Genomic DNA, 17562 nt, shown 5'->3' on the forward strand with positions numbered 1-17562 from the left:
TACACCCTGTAACTTACAGGAACATAATGTTGAGTAAGCAACAGGCTGGGAGGTTTATCATACAACCAGTGTTGTGTTCATTAGGGCTCACGACAGAAAACGTTTTAGAACTTTTCACAATGTAAAACTAAAATGGGCATTTCCTATAAAAACAAGTCCAGGTAGACCCTCCCTGTTTTAGCTAGTTATTTTTCAATGTTGTGTCTAATAAACATGACCTAAATGAAGTGGGGAAATGATTAGGTTCACAACGACCATAAATTACCAACGGAGCCTAGCAGAAAAAAACAACAAAAAGATTAACAGATCAACCATTTGAATAAAAAAAAATAACATTGAGTAATTCCATTAATATATAAATAACATTGACACTGGTGTCCAATAAAAACAACATAGTACTCTGATATCAACTAATCAAATCTAAGTAATCTTCAACAATGACCAAGAATACATTTTTGTTCATCCAAAGGGATCAAATCAATTTTTATTTCAAATCAAAAGAAATCATCAATACAACTACAGTAATTGTTCAAAAAGGTACAAACCCACATTGAGAATCTTTATTGGAATACAGTGCTGTATCCACCTCAGTATTCATTCTAGAACAGGATGTATCGACAGGTCTTTCTCAACCACTACAAAGTGGAGTCCCATAGCCTGTTTGTGACAGAGACAGACCGTGGTTACATTTTGCAGCACCAACCATTGTCATGGACTCTGAGGGCGCTTTACAACCTGAGTCGTGTTCATCAGAGCAACAGAAGACATGTCAACACGTCATGCAATCTGTTCTCTTCCGTTTTGGTGCCTAATGAGCATGACCTTGATGAAACGCATGTCGTTTGGTGCCTAATGAGCATGACCTTGATGAAACGCATGTCGTTTGGTGCCTAATGAGCATGACCTTGATGAAACGCATGTCGTTTGGTGCCTAATGAGCATGACCTTGATGAAACGCATGCCGTTTGGTGCCTAATGAGCATGACCTTGATGAAACGCATGCCGTTTGGTGCCTAATGAGCATGACCTTGATGAAACGCATGCCGTTTGCCAAAGTGTCATGGACATGTCTTGAATGTGTGGCGGCTCGCAAGGATACAATAACATTTAAATGACGTCCACCGAAAACATCTATCATATCAAAATTGTTACATGATCAAGGTCAATACATTACCAAATCTGCTTGAATGCAATGACATAACCGTGCAATGTTGTGGAATAAAGCCCTGATAGTGCTGCTGTTTGTGAAAGTGCAATGGCCCCATAGTCTCATGTAGCAGTAAGATATGGGTCTTGTTTATTAGGGCACGCAATGAAAACAAAGTGTACCAAAAAAAAAACAAGTGTTTCCTATTGGACGAGATCAGGTAGTCCCTACCTGTTTAAGTCAGTTTTCTTACGTTTTGTGCCTAATAAACATAACCCCCATTTGATGTAATGTAGTGTGGAATGATTTGTCAGAACCTAAGTGAGTCAAAGGTACCTGTAAAAAAAATAAAATCTCTCACACGCACACACTACCTGAAACATAGATGACAGTTCAGCAACCTCTACTTCCTGTGGCACACAATGGCTGCATGTAGAATGGGGACACGACTTTCGCAACTATCAATTCAAGTGTTTGCACAATCCTGCTGTGTGCGTGCGCGTGCGTTCATGTGCGCATGTATCCTCACTTGGCAGATAGCAAACTTAACCCGGACAGTTTTCACATTATTGAGTGAGCTTTTAAGTTTATTTACAAACACACAGCCGAGAGTTGGTACGTTCATCAGCTTTCACCTGTGCATTGTTAATCTTGACGAGGAGGGGAACACGAAGGGAAACAGATTCACAAGGTTCCTCCGGCAACCTACACTGGAAAAGGGTACAATTATTTTGGCATCGATGCTTTGGTCACAAAATACCGACACATTATTTGTTTTCATTTTTTTTTTAGTAAGGCCCAGTTGCTACTGTCGCCCTGACCACATGTCCCAGAACAGGAAAAAGGTAGGTTTGTTGTAGTTCTGTCATCAGACCTCCGACGTAGTCCATTAAGAGGCACATATTTTCTTATAAATTATGTAACTGAGTGAGCAGGCTGGGGCAGAGGGGTGCCGCCCCCCACCCCCCCCCATCCCCTTCGCGGGATGTCCAGTCACCCTTTTAGCGAGCATGTTCTACAGCACAGTTGCTGCAGCACTTTCCTCTGGCACAGATTGTTCTTTTTTACGAGCACACAGAAACTGCCTTCCGCCCAAGACTCTTCATTTGCTTTCCACAGACCAGGAAGAAGAGATGGGGATGACGACACGCAGAACCGTGGGATTGGTCAGGAGAGGGGTCAGGTGACAGATTTTGATCCATCAGAGATGTGATGTTCATTGGAGGGGAAAGATTGCAGTCCAGCGTCAATGATTGGATCCATGTCAGAAAGTAAAAAATAAAATAAAAAAGACATTTTGGGAAAAATAGAAAAACATTTCAATCAGTTTCAAACAGGGACAATTTCAAGTGATTTTTCATCAGAGATGACTTTGCACACAAAAAGTGGGTCGCCAGTCTGTTGTAACCTCAATTTGAAATAATGGACATTTAAACTTTTAGTGCGCTCAAAAACAAAAGAGAGAGTCTTGAGTTGGTTACTGAAGTGGTTCATTACCAGAGAGTCAATAAAACACTTTCTCCTGGTCTCAGTGGGTCATGGACAGACTGGGGATGACACTTTGAATACAAAATCAGAACATCTTAAGAAAGTTCTTGACCATTGAGATGCCACACATCCTGTTTTATTAACTACAGTACAAAAACACTCCACTACAGTCGGTAGGGTCGTTTTACGAACCACCAACAAACCCATAAAAGCGGAAGGCAAAGAAATGGATTGGCCTTAACGCCGTTGCCCTCGCGTTCAGACGCAATAATGGTTAAAAAAATAGGGGCGGGGCTTTCTTTTCAACTATAGGGTCACGACTCACAAACACCATCATGGCTCGCAGGCAAATGGGCCCTGTTAGGCTAGGGCTGAAAAGGTTAGCTGCGTCACCGGGATGCCAAAAACATTTTAAAACGTGCACAATTTAGACTTAGATGTAAAAAAATAAAAAAATAAAAAATTAAAAAGGGAGATTGGGATAGATTAGGTATGAGTGAATACACGAGCAAAAGATGCCGACAAAAAAAAAAAGGGCCTACTAAAAAGGGAGGAGAAAATATGGAAAAGAGTGATAAGGAGGAGAATGTGACAGATGAGGTGGGGGGAGGGGCAGATAGGAAGAAACCTAGATAAGAGGGGAGAGCTAAGAAAGTCTACGGAAGTCTAAGGAAGCTGCGACCTGCGCAGTGACCAGCCACCGCTAGAACGAGCTCCTGAAATAAGAGAGTCTATGACATACATTAGAGGGGTTTGTAGTACTCACCATCTTTGCAGATGGTGCTGACCACACACACTCCTGCCTCTAGGTTATAGCCGTTCACACAGGTGCTGCAGTTCGTCTCGCCGGGCCCTGTGCAGGAGTAGCAGCTGTGGTCACACCTGGGGGAGGGGGGCTAGAGCTAAAGTTTGGGCAATAGAAGGCACACTTTCCACAAAGCCTGTGAGTAGAGGTAGAGGATTAAAGGAGGAAACAGCCGGTTTAAGGGACCATAGATATAGGACAGATGTTTGAAAGATTAGAGGCCGGTTTGAGTCAGTTAAACATGCCAGGATAAACATGCCAGGTTTGTAGGGAGGTGGTGTCAAAAGAGAGGAGGAAGTGGAAGGTGTGGAATTTGTGCGCGTCAATCCGACTCACTTCCTGCAGGACTTGTTGACGTCGCCATTGTCCAAGGTCTGCTCGGCCATGTAGTATCCCACGCTGCAGGTGGACACACAGCGCCACTCTTCCATTAAGTAGCTCTCTGCACACTTGATACACGCCTCCATCCCCGTGCCTGCAGAGAGACGGTGAGCAGTGCAGAGACTTCACTTTGGGGAAAAAGATAGAAATTTACTTTGGGCAACTGAGTAGTAGTAGGCCCCAGCTTTACTTTGTGAAAGGAGCGTCACCTGCACAGGTGGCACACACTTGGTGGCACGGCACGCAGGTCCTCCTGTGGCCATTATAGTAGGTCCCAGGGTCACAGGTCATCTGACATCTATTCCCCTGAAGACTGGAGAGAGCAATACACTGAATTACACAATCACACAACGCACCGCTCTAGCAACCAGTCTCTCTTTCTTCTACATTAGTCTGACACGATAAACAAAATCAGACACTATACATAGTCCAGTTGTTTTTAAATCCCTCCTCTGGGACCCCCCCACACATTTCAAAACATTTAGTTGAAGCCCTGAACTAACTCACCTGATTCGCCTTTTCAAGGGCTTGATGATTAGTTGACAAGTTGAATCAGGTGTGCTAGCTGTGGAATATTTAAAATACTTGAAACGGCTAGAGAGGATTGTTCAGAAAAGTCTGTTCAAGAACAGCAGGTTCTAAACCTCATTCTGAGAAGTTGCTGTGAGGACATGTTTCTGTGGTGCACTGAGCTGAAAAACAGCTGGACTGGGTTATATTAGTTCCATTTCCCAGAAAGGATTTGGGTTTCTGTCCTCCCTCTTTCCTGTGAATGGTGAAGAGGAGTGACTGTCTGTGGTCTTGCGGCATTCGGAAGGATTACTGCACACGTTACCACCTCTGTCTCAGACAGCACTGAAAACTAGCAGAAGCAACCCGAGTCAGGCTGGGTTCAAAGACCACATCGTTCTGAGAGGCTTCAAAGTGTTCTGCCCTCGATCTAACTGGAACGGTAATCAAGATGATCAAAAGCCACCAAAAACTCCACGAGACACGACAAAATGGATCACTGGACTGTTTGGTGATTCGACTACTACTAGAAACCAGCAGCGAGGAAGGGGATGTTGGAAAGTGGGTTTGGCTTGGCGTACCTCATCCCTGGTTTGCATTCTGTGCAGATATTAGACGTGATGCACTTCTTGCAGATTTCGTTGCATCTCCTGCACATGTTGGAATCTGTAACACGAGAGAAGACAACGTCTAGTCACATAGGGACCAAAGAGGCATTGGGAGTGTTAGGAGGATTGGTGTGGGGGTCAGAGGTGAGTGAGGGAGTTCAAATCTGGGCCTCAAAGTTTTCAGCTCTGCTGGTTTTCATACTTCCCCTCTTCTCTGGGGCTGGTTCAATCAAATCAATCAACCGCCTTACCAGGGAGAAAAGAAAACTGGAAGTTCTTCAGACTTCAAGGCCTATATTAGAATTGTGTGTGTGTGTGTAGACCTGGACTTGCCGTGGTCCAGATAGAAGCCGTCCACACAGCTGGCCACGCAGGTGTTGGAACCCTCGTTAAGGTGGAAGCCCGGCCTGCAGGTGGAGCACTGGTCGCTGCGACTACCAACACATGTCTCACACAGAGACGAACACTTCTTACAGCGCTTCCTGTCGTCGCGGAAAAACCCGGAAGGGCACTCCGACACGCACGTCCTGCGGCGGAGAGAGGGAGGAGAGGGGAGAGAGAGGAAAGATACGGATGGAGGGAGGGCAGGACAGATCGAGGAGAAATATGCGTCGTTATCATTGCGGTTATCGGCTTACGGGAACAGGCTGGAGAAAAGAAACTGAGTGCGAGGCTGGATTTTTGCACTCTGACCACTGTGATAAATCCTCAATCCACACGATTCCAGAATAACAACCCCTCTCCCCCTGGGGGAGCAGACAAAGTTCACGGCCTGAAGTTAAACACATCATATGTTTGTGCGCGTATCGGCTTATATGGCTGGATTTGAGAGTGCGAGTGTGTGCGTTGGGAGTGTGCGTTTCAGTACGGTGAACAGGTGCATTCTTTTAACGCACACCTGCAGAGATGACTCCATAAACCTCCTTTGCAGCCTTCGCTCTCACACTGTTAAAAAAACACACAAAAAAACAAAAAGGTGAAACCATGTGCTCCAAAATTTCTCTCCCACGTTGGCTTACCCTCCCCCGCCAACCCCACCAGTTTGGCGAGGTCATCAAAGAGAAACATAGGGATATAATTATGAGCATTAAAACGACCCCACCCCCTCCGTTCCCAAACCCCCACTCCAGCACTCCGGGGTTGGAACTAGTGGGAAAACACTGTGTTCTTAAGAGGGCTAATGATGCCGTTTTACAGAACAGAGCAGCCAAGCCCTCACAGGCTGTCTTCCAGGTACCTGCAGGCTTCTTGTTTATTAGTGCACAGTGTTCGGCTGCTCGCAAAGACGACAACAGGTAATTACAGTGGACTTCAATCCCCACCTCCCACGATCACACCACTCAACCTCCCTCCTCCTCACATAGATATTTAGTTTCACAAAACGTTGCGTTTACGGTACGCCGTACTGACCACCACCCTCGTCACGACTGTTATCACTGTGTGTTAATGATCGGGGTCACCACCCACTTCAAATCAGTGCAAATGAGTGAGAGAAGGGAGGTGAAACATTCGTAATACTGCAGTCCGACCAATGACTATCGCCTAAATCATGAACATGTCATCCGATGTTGGTGAAATGTTTTAAAGCTGTTTTAAAAAATGGGGACAAGAGCGGAAGTCCCTCCCCGTTTCAATCCGTTTTCTTCAGTTGGTGTCTAATGAACATGACTGCAGGAGGAAGCCAGAACACGGACATGCTAACCTGGTGTTGTTCTTGAACTTGAGGAAGTAATGGAGGCAGTTGATGCACTGGTGAGGTCCGGGGCCTTCACAGCCGTTCTCGTTGCACTCACTGTCACAGAGCCCTGGAAAAGAAGATTTGTTAAACAGAGCATTATGGGTACTGTAGTTTCTCATGTTACAAGGGTGGAGACTTTATGAATGAGACAAAAACAGACTAAAGGGAGGTGACTGGTATTCCATCCAGTGAGTGTGTAAGGTGTTCCTTGTTGTGCTGAAGGCAGGAGAATGTTATGTCTAACGAGCGCATAAAAGTTGGGGGTGTTTATGTTCTGTTGCCATGGCTGTGTGCTGTGGCTTATCAAACAGGCTAATGAGTATCAGCTGCCTCACTGTAACCTCAAATATGCTCACATTGGGCAGCAGGTAGCCTAGAGGTTAGAGTGTGGGGTCAGTAACCGAAAGGTTGTGCATCCCTAACTGCTCCAGAGTCGCCGTTGATGACAGCGGAGCCTGGCCGTGACCCCACTCTCCGGAGGTTTCTCCAATGCTTCCCACAGTTGTGTCAAGCTGGCTGGATGTCCTTTGGGGGGGGGGGGGACCATTCTTGACACACACAACTGTTGAGTGTGAAAACCCAGCAGCATTGCAGTTCTTGACACAAACCGGTGGCACTTACTACCATACCCCCCGTTCAAAGGCACTTCAATCTTTTATCTTGCCCATTCACCCTCTGAACGGCACACATACACAGTCCATGTGTCAATTGTCTCAAGGCTTAAACATCATTCTCTAACCTGTCGTCTCCTCCCCTTCATCTACACCGACTGAAGTGGATTTAACAAGTGACATCAATAAGGGATCATAGCTCTCACCTGGATTCACCTGGTCAGTCTAAGTCATGGAAAGAGCAGGTTTTGTACTCAGTGTATAAGCACCCACCAAATTATTATTATTATTATTTTACGAGAGAGGGAACACAGAGGTAAAGAGAACAGCGAGAGAGGGAACCCACAGAGGTAAAGAGAACAGCGAGAGAGGGAACCCACAGAGGTAAAGAGAACAGCGAGAGGGAGGTAAAGAAACAGCAGAGGGTAAGGTAAAGAGAACAGCGAGAGAGGGAACCCACAGAGGTAAAGAGAACAGCGAGAGAGGGAACCCACAGAGGTAAAGAGAACAGCGAGAGAGGGAACCCACAGAGGTAAAGAGAACAGGGAGAGAGGGAACCCACAGAGGTAAAGAGAACAGCGAGAGAGGGAACACAGAGAGGTAAAGAGAACAGCGAGAGAGGGAACACAGAGGTAAAGAGAACAGCGAGAGAGGGAACACAGAGAGGTAAAGAGAACAGCGAGAGAGGGAACACAGAGAGGTAAAGAGAACAGCGAGAGAGGGAACCCACAGAGGTAAAGAGAACAGCGAGAGAGGGAACACAGAGAGGTAAAGAGAACAGCGAGAGAGGGAACACACAGAGGTAAAGAGAACAGCGAGAGAGGGAACACACAGAGGTAAAGAGAACAGCGAGAGAGGGAACACAGAGGTAAAGAGAACAGCGAGAGAGGGAACACACAGAGGTAAAGAGAACAGCGAGAGAGGGAACACACAGAGGTAAAGAGAACAGCGAGAGAGGGAACACACAGAGGTAAAGAGAACAGCGAGAGAGGGAACACAGAGGTATAGAGAACAGCGAGAGAGGGAACACAGAGGTAAAGAGAACAGCGAGAGAGGGAACACAGAGGTAAAGAGAACAGCAAGAGAGGGAACACACAGAGGTAAAGAGAACAGAGAAGAGGGAGATAACAGAAAGGGGTAGCAAGTGAAGGAGAGAACAGAGAAGAGGGAGATAACAGAAAGGGGTAGCAAGTGAAGGAGAGAACAGAGACAGAAAGAACAGATGGGTAGAAAGTAAAGGAGAGAGCAGAGCGAGAGGTGGGGAGAAAACAGAAAAACGTACAGAGATCTGCAACGGGAAGCGGCTCAAGGTAGTGCGAGAGATGAACAATAAAGAGGTAGCAAACAAGAGAGTCAGAGAACAGACAGAGCGGTAGAGAGAATCAAATGTTTATTCTGCATAGGTTCATTTGGTGTAAGTGCCTGGCCCTGGATCCTTTTTCCTTCCCACTTAGTCTCTCCTCCGTTTGCTCCCCTCTTATCCTACTAAGTCTCCCTTATAACAGGATTCTGGTATTCTGTCCTCCATCTCTTTTTCCTTACAGTTCCTCCCTCCGCCATCTTCCCCACTCACCGTTGTACTCCTCAGTGAGCTCTTCGTCTGCAGGGGGCTCGGCCGAGCGGGGCTTGTCGCTGCGCATGGCGGAGTACGGGTGCACAGAGGTGCCATAAAGCACCAGGGACCACTCCTTCAGCTTGCCTGGGGGGGGGTTGTGTCGGCCAGCACAGCAGACAGACGGACAAAGAGAGAGAGAAAGGACACATCAGTATACTGCGGTTATCTCGAGTATCCTTAAAAAAAAAAGAGGCAATCCTAAGTCAAAAACAATAAAGTGGTCTCCCCGCCCCTGTTCCGGTAAAAAGCTTAGGGATGGGGCTGGATAAATGTAACCACTCTCAAATTCTAAAGACAGAGCTATGGATGCAATACCTGACCATCCATGATATAAAAAATTATAGTTTTAACCATAGTGTTTGTTTACATTTACATTGTTTACAAACATTGGAGGGAAACAAGCTCATATTTGGGGTTCTGATGTGGTACGACAGTTGAACTAAGCTCATGAGGCAATTATGTTATATTCTTCACAAGTCAATGGGCACATTTCATTCATTTCTAAATCCAAAAATGGATGCAGCAACAGCAGATTGCCCCTTTTTTTAAGCATATTTTCCATTGGTACGGTCACTCCTTTAGACAGGGTGGCTTCTCTAGTCTACTGTACCTGGGACTTTCTGGCTGCGGAGCTGCGAGGGGGAGTCATGGATCTCCAGGATCCAGTCCCCAGACGCCTTCTCCCCCCAGCAGTGAGTGGTCATAAACTCCCAGTTCTTAAAACCCTCCATGGAGTGGTCAAACAACCTAGAGGAAAGCACACAGGGACCACACTGTTCGACCACATTCAGACAACACACTGGAAAGACACAGAAGTAGAATGTTTCTTCCTTCCTGGCCCTGGGAAGCCACAGGAGCAGGGAGGCTTTTTAAAAAATATTCCGGTCCAGTACGAACACACCTGGTTCAACTAATCAGCGGCTTAATGATTGGTCGAATCATTTGTGTTAGTGCCAGGACAAAACACTGGTGTGTAGAGTGCGAGAGGGAGCGGAATAGAACTGAAGGGGAGGTTCACCTGTTGGCGAGCAGCTGGGACTTGGTTCCCGAGGGCGACGTGAGGTTGATAGACAGGTCGCCACGGCGTGGGTGCGTGATGGTGATGCGTACGACCACATGCTCCAGGTAGATGACATGGTGGTTGAAGTTGTCGATGCAGCCGGTGGCCTTGTACACGGAGCGCACCAGGTGCTCTGGGCGGATCGTCCTGCAGGCAGAGGGAAGCAACCAATCAGATGTCAGTGTCAGAGCAGTCACCCAATCAGAATCTAAATCTGACAAGATAGGAAGTGGAACTCACAGAGTAAACGAGCCCGGTGCTACCCAGCTATCATGGAGTATTGATTCATCTCAACACTGGGTTATTGAGCGCACACAATCAATCAATGTTAAAATATTTACTTTCAGGAGGCTCTAGTCTAGTTAATATTACTTCATTTAATTGGTCTGATTTTAATAGAATTGACAGCTGGGTCCGCAGCATATGGGCCATTAAAGACCAGACAGCAGAGTTCAGATGACCAAGTCAGAGGATGGTAGTGGGGATGGGTGACACCCCTTGTTTGCTGCTAAACACTACACCAGAATCCACGCTAGTGTGTCTGTGTGTGAGTAAATGTGTTGGGGTGTAGATCTGCATGCAAGCGAGCTTGGGGCAGTGGTGTACCCACAGTTTCAAGGGGGCCTGAGCAAGGTAACCTTCTACAATTCTACACATATTGCCATGTGGTTGAGAGACAAATTAACCGTTTTATAGCTAAATCTCTTGCTATTCTACACATTTTGCCATGACGCCGAGAGAAAATGTTGCCATTTTAAATCTAATTTCCTGTAATTCTACACAGATTGCCATGGGGCAGAGAGGGAGAGAAAAAAAACAGTTTTATAGCCAATCTCATGCTTTAAAACTGTAATTGCGGGGGCATGAGGTACGCTAGTGGCTTGGGTGGGGGGGCTGGGAGGAGACAAACCCAGATTACGACTTCCCTGGCGGGCTACAGATTCTACATGTTTTTTTCTCTAATGCTCTAAGGAGGAGAAGGCCCAGACATTACCAAACGCAATGGAGGGGCCAGCCAAGGGGTGTCTCAGTGCAGAGACCTGTGGCTGGAAGATGACGACAGGAACAGCTCCAGAGCAAAAACAAACTGCACTGCCAAAAGCACCCTCCGTTCTTCCCGAAAAACCTGAGGGGCCACAGCCGGCGGTCCTCAACTCACATACTACACACACACTCTCTCAAACACACATAGCCAAAATGGGCTTCACATAAGATTCCTACGGTCTGGCCAGCATGGGGCTGAGAGATAGGGAGCTCGACTGGGGAACGAGCACGAGGCAGATTAGTTTACTGGCTTTGAATGGAACCAAACTGTGATTGGCTCTTTAATGTGTTCAACAGGAGCCCAATTAAACATCCAGCTGCAAAGGGAGAAAAAAAAAAAAGCACAACAAAAAAACAAGCAGATCAAATTGTAAGGGAATGTAAAGATGATTGCAGGGTTTATTTAATTCAAAACATTTATAAAAATAAATGTCATTTTTTTGTTACGACCAGCAAATTAAAGTACTGAACAGACTCAAACCAAGAAAAAGTACCGGTTTATATCGTTCCTTTCTGTTCTGTTTTAAACCTTAAAATCGTTTAAAAAAACATTTTTTTAGCTCGACATTAAATTCACCAATCAGTGCGGATAGAGCAGTTTGCTGTGGAGCGAGTAAGTGATTTAATCTGTATAGGAAAGTCGTTAAGAGAAAATAGTATTTTGCCATAACAGCATGGTTTAATCCTAATGAAAGACAAAAACACACTGTGCTGCCAGTCAAAGTGCAAGGCGCAAGATGCAACTGACATTTTGAGGGTGAGGAGAGAGGCTGGAGGAAGCTTGGCTTGAAGCGCTGGTCATCTTGTTATGACGTGCATTATCTGAATTAGGCCCACAGAATTATACATATGGAGGAGCGGCTTCTATAGAGGAACTTTGAATGTCTTTGAACTTCCGAGTTGGTTTAAAGTTGGACCAGAGCAAAGGTTCGTTGTGTGTGCCCGAGCAGACATAGAATTAAAAACACGTCTGAGCTTTTTATAGTTAATAAATCCAACGTGAATCCCCCAAAAATCCAACTATAGTATCCTTAACTAGCATTGAAAAAGTAAATCCACTCTTCTCTAATTAAACATCTCTCCCTAATTTCTGAATTACTCTTGTAACCTATGCTTCAGAGGGGAGGGGCAGGTAGCCCTCGCACACACTCACTGGCTAAGATTTCCAGCGAGCAGGCAGATGCTAGACTACGTTTCTGAGTGAGAGCTTTGCATATGCTTTTTGTTGCGATTTTTGTGGGACTGGAACAAAATTACCAGAATGTAAAAGAAAGTTATTAACCTGTTCCCGTCCTATACTCTTCCGGAACAGAACCGTTATTTTTAAAGATCACTTTAGTTTTCGGTTCAGGTTCTGTTCCTCAAATAATTGTGTTCTCCAGTTTTATGTTCTTCTCGCTGAACCGATTCCAAGACCTTCGATGATTGTGTGTGTGTTGTGTGTGCATTTTAGGGATGTGACAAATTTTTTAAAAAAGTCTAAACTTTTCAACAGTATTTTTTTATTCTCAAAAAAAAAAGCATAAAATGACATGATTCACAATTCAGATATGGTCCCGCATATGACCACTAGGGGGTAGTTTTTAGAGGGCCTCTCCTCCATGTTCTCAGTTCTCAATATATGTGACTACATGTCCCACTCCTTATCAATGTGATGGTTCGTTGCAGTGACGTATGCCAGCATGTTCATAGATGTTAAACAACCATTGTTAACGCCACATACGGTGTTGGAGAGCTCTTGCTTTGTACTTGCAGAGCAATCAATCATTGTACAATTTCTCCATCAGGGCCGCCACGTTTTTTTGACATGGCATCTTGTAGTCTTGTTCCTAGATATGCCATTAGGTAATTTAGGCATACATCCTCTACCATTGACAATGGCTGCATATCAACAGCAATCAGTAATCAGCGCTGTGATTCTCACCCCGTCCCTCATTACACTGCTGCCAGCAACTGGTTGGGTCTCAAGGTGCCTCCCTTTCAGCGTTGCACTTATTCTGTCACTGTAGCTCACTTCCACCTCTCAAAGTTTGCAGTTCACCACCTTCTAATTTAACTTAAAGTATTGCCATACAGGACGTTGCTGCTATCGCTTCCCTGTCTCACTCTGCCATTTTTCCAACTGTTAACGACAATAATAATTTGAAAGATGCATATTGCCTCCTACTACCGCATTGTTGCATTAGTTCATTCTTATTTTTGTTGTCTTGATGATGGATGATCAGGAGTGGTTGGTAGTTTTGTGGTAACTGCACTGTGATTTTAATTGTAAAAATAAAATTAAAAAACTAACCTTTTCGGCTAGGGATTCTTTCAAATTAATTTAAACGTCACAGCCCTAGTGTGTGTTCATGCATGCGTTTTGTATGCGAGTTCATGCATGTGTTTTAATACTTGGCTGGCTCTGCTCAGTGTGCAGGAGCTTTCAGAAATCCCATACATGTGGGTGCATGAAGAGCTTTTGGACAGAAACACACACATGAACACAACCCTTGGTTGCTGTTAAATATAATGTATTTCTCAATAGCTCTGAACAGATTACATTTGATTGGTTGGTTGATTGGGTAAGGACAGGTACACTAGGGAGGTGTTGGCTGTGTCGTACCTGATCTGGCGGTCGGCACTCTCCACACAGATGTGCTGGGCGGGGACCTGTTTCCATCGCTCCGCCTCCTTCACCATAGCCTCCGCGTCCATCAGGCCAAAGCCATACAGGTGGCTGACTGCAAGACACGCCCCCGGGCGTCAGTCAATCCACACAGCCAATCATAATTGTTCAAAACCACACATCGCTTCAATACATTTCACAGAACCATATACATTTCTAGTGTCTGTAAGAAGGATCCGCCCCAAAAAGCACAAATGTGTTGCCTTAGTCTGAAGAGTAAAAAAAAAAAAAATCCCTGATCTAAACATCCCACCAAAAACAAAATGGAGACATTTGTCCAAGAGGAATGGATATATACTTCCAGCAAATATCATAGCCCTGATTCAGGATTCTAGAGAATTAAGTGTTGACAGAGGAGGAGTGGATACTTATCAATTTCAGCATTTTTTCCCCCCCGCCTAATTTGAAACCAAAAAAAATGTGTTAAGTAATAATTGTGCAAGGGCGTGGATACTTTCTCCGACAGTTTTTATTCATGCCTTAGAACAGTGGTCACTAACCTTGTCTGAGTCAAGATCACTTTGAGTCTAAATGCAAGCCAAGATCTACCGCTCAGAAATAAATACACACAAATATTTTTTTTTACATTATTTAAAAAAACGTAAGTCTACGCAACATTAACCAATTAAAAACAGTTCTGTAGCAATGAGGTTTCGGATTGGCCAGCGTTAGTCCTATAGGTGCACTTGATTTGCTCTCTGGCCCTGCCGGGTAGGCAGAGTTCTACCTTCAGACACATGAAATGCTTAAAAATGGGAACACTTTGCCTTCCTGGTTCCAGGGCTGCTGAATCAACTGCACCTACCACCAACAGCACAAATCAAATAAAAACATAGGAACGCAAGGCTTTATTCATTGTTTTTTTTTACAGAAATATTTGGTGATCGACTAGGAATGCCTTCACGATCGACCGGTTGGTGACCACCGCCTTAGAACAACCAATCAAAACAGCCTTCCAACCAAAGCAGTATCACAGCAAAACATCAGTCAGTTAACCCACTCCACACAGCCAATCAAATAGTATTTCCCCATCCCTCCCTCTCTTTAAACCTCCGCTCTCCATTTCCTCTGGGTGAACTCCCCACCTCCTCCCTTTTCTCTCTCACTCGTTTTCCCAATCCTCTTTGAAACAGCCGCTTGGAGAAACTCCAGGACTGCAGTCTCAATCTCACACACTCACACTCCACAAACACACACACACTTATGAAACGAAGTACTCCGCATGGAATCCCTGACAGGTAGTTGGCAGGCGGTGGGATGGTTTATGGTGAGTGACTGGGCTCAGAGTAAAGTGAAGGGTACGAAAGAGAGAGCGGAAAATGGGGTGAGTAGCTGAGGAAGGAGAGGAGGCGAGCAGTGTTAAGCACCGTTGTATCCAGCAGCGTTGGTCTTCCAGTCAGGGGCGTTGAGGTGGCCAGCTCGAGACGTCTTGACAATGATGTGCTGAACATCCCTCCATGACAACAGAGGACTGGAGGAGAAATCACAAAACACCACAGAAACATACAGGTAACCACCAATATGCACAGACTTAACATTGTGTGTGGGTGTGCGTGTAACGTCCATATGGTGCATGGGTGTTTGCGTGTAACAGAAAGAGAGCGGGAGAGTTAGGTATAGCAGACACATTATGCCCATCCATCCACCTCCCTCCCAGCTCCAATCTCACGTGATAACCATTACAAGATGGCATCCATGTGTCCTTTGATGTAAAAATGGTGCTTTAAAAAAAATATATAAGTAGGTCACCAAGTTTCCTGGGAATCCCTTCATATGCTGTCCAGATGCTCCATTATTTTCTCCCGCTCTCATCTCTCCCTCATCCGCTGAGCACAGCATTTCGGAACATTCCGAGACTGAAGGTTTTCCTAGACAAGAAACTAGTCCGCAAGGATATAGAGTGGGGTCTGAAATTATTGACACCCTTGATAAAGATGAGCAAAAATGACTGTATAGAATAAATAATTCAAATACTACAGTATATTATAAAAGTTGAACATGTTTGGGAAATTATATTATACCAATACATTTGCTCAGAGAAAGATATTTTGTTTAACAAGTAATACAAAAAAATAATCTCAAAAAAGGTAGGGGTCAAAATTATTGACACCCCCTTCCGATACCTCACCTTGTGAAGATAAAGTCACTGGGCCTTTAACTAAAATATTTGATGAGTTGGAGAACACATTGGGATCTTAGACCATTCCTCCATACAGAATCCTTCCAGATTATTGATATCCTTCGTCCATGCTTATGGACGGCCCTCACAACCGGCCGTAATTGGGAGTCCCACAGGGTGGAGCACAATTGGCCCAGCGTCGTCCGGGTTTGGCCGGTGTAGGCCATCATTGTAAATGAGAATTTGTTCTCAACTGACTTGCCTAGTTAATTAAAGGTTACATTTTAAAAACCACAGGGTTTCAAGTCTGGAGACTGAGATGGCCACTGCAAAATGTTGATTTTGTGGCCAATTAACCATTTCTTTGTGGATTTTGATGTGTGTCTAGGGTTACTGCAGCCCTCATCCTCCACATACAACACCCGTTGTTCCAGTCACATTCTGTTAAAGGTCCCGAAAGCACACACATCCCTGGGTCGCTCCTCTTTTCAGTTCGCTGCAGCTAACGACTGAAACAAGCTGCAACAAACACTCAAACTGGACAGTTTATCTCAATCTCTTGATTCAAAGACTCAATCATGGACACTTTTACTGACAGTTGTGGCTGCTTTGTGTGATGTATTGTTGTATCTACCTTCTTGCCCTTTGTGCTGTTGTCTCTGCCCAGTTATGTTTGCACTGCTACCATGTGTTTTGTGCTGCTACCATGTTGTGTTGCTACCATGTTGTTGTCATGTTGGGTTGCTACCATGCTGTGTTGTAATGTGTTGCTGCCTTGCTATGTTGTTGTCTTAGGTTTCACTTTATGTAGTGTTGTCTCTTGTCGTGATGTGTGTTTTATCATATATATATATATATATATATATATATATTTTTTTTTTAATTATTATTTTTTTTACATTTTTTTTTTATCCCAGCCCCAGTCCCCACAGGAGGCCTTTTGGTAGGCATTGTAAATAAGAATTTGTTCTTAAACGACTTGCCTAGTTAAATAATAATAAAGTTGCTGGAAGATCCAGTTGTGCTCAAATTTCAGCCTCCTGGCAGAGGCAACCAGGTTTTTGGATAAAATGTCCTTGTACTGCAGTTCATGAAAGTTCATGAGGCCGTTGACCTTAACTGCTCCAGGACCAGTGGAAACAAAATAGCCTCATAACATCAAAAATCCACCACCTTATTTTACAGTAGGTATGGGATTATTTTCTGTATAGGAATTGTCATTTTGATGCCAAACCCACCATTGGTGTGAGAGGCCAAAGAGCTCTATTTTTCATGTCATCTGACCAAAACAACAGTTCCAATGCTGTGTCGCTAACTCCAGGCATTTACATTTATTGGGTGACATGAACTTTTTTTTTCACCTTTATTTGACTAGGCAAGATTAAGAACAAATTCTTATTTTCAATAACGGCCTAGGAACAGTGGGTTAACTACCTTGTCAGCTCAGGGATTTGAACTTGCAACCTTTCGGTAACTAGTCTAACACTCTAACCACTAGGCTACGCTGCCGCCCCTGCCAATAAGGTGTCAATTTCAGACCCCACTGTATATACGCTCCCTTCCATATGTATTTTGACAGTAAAGCTAACATTTTAAATGTGTCTTTATATTCCAGCATTTTGGACTTGAGATCAATGTTTCATATGTGGCAACAACAGTACAGAATGTATTGAGAATATGTTCATGCATATCTGTTTTACCGTTTAGAAATGAAAGCAATTTATGCATCTAGTCCCTCCCCCCCTACTGAGTAGATAAATGTTTCTGA

General features: G+C 44.6%; 1 protein-coding gene across 6 annotated transcripts in view; it reads right to left on the reverse strand.

Moving 5' to 3' along the window:
* Positions 1–452: 452 nt before the first annotated feature.
* Positions 453–17562, reverse strand: part of LOC118358094 (proprotein convertase subtilisin/kexin type 5-like) — a 44366-nt gene continuing 27256 nt past the window's right edge. For 2 of the 6 annotated variants that reach the window (XM_052478584.1, XM_035735541.2), the window contains 12 exons: positions 15043–15146; positions 13613–13730; positions 9922–10110; positions 9514–9650; positions 8862–8987; positions 6642–6744; positions 5273–5466; positions 4913–4997; positions 4031–4134; positions 3777–3915; positions 3402–3517; positions 453–2256 (listed from right to left, as the gene is read on the reverse strand). In XM_052478584.1, the coding sequence (XP_052334544.1) occupies positions 2141–2256; positions 3402–3517; positions 3777–3915; positions 4031–4134; positions 4913–4997; positions 5273–5466; positions 6642–6744; positions 8862–8987; positions 9514–9650; positions 9922–10110; positions 13613–13730; positions 15043–15146 (1531 nt within the window). In that variant the 3' untranslated portion in view covers positions 453–2140. The remainder of the gene's footprint in view (positions 2257–3401; positions 3518–3776; positions 3916–4030; positions 4135–4912; positions 4998–5272; positions 5467–6641; positions 6745–8861; positions 8988–9513; positions 9651–9921; positions 10111–13612; positions 13731–15042; positions 15147–17562) is intronic. The other 4 variants (XR_008078815.1, XR_008078814.1, XR_008078813.1 and 1 more) reach the window with 4 other exon arrangements.

The sequence above is a fragment of the Oncorhynchus keta genome, chromosome 25 (assembly GCF_023373465.1).
Source record: "Oncorhynchus keta strain PuntledgeMale-10-30-2019 chromosome 25, Oket_V2, whole genome shotgun sequence".
NCBI classification, from domain to species: domain Eukaryota; kingdom Metazoa; phylum Chordata; class Actinopteri; order Salmoniformes; family Salmonidae; genus Oncorhynchus; species Oncorhynchus keta.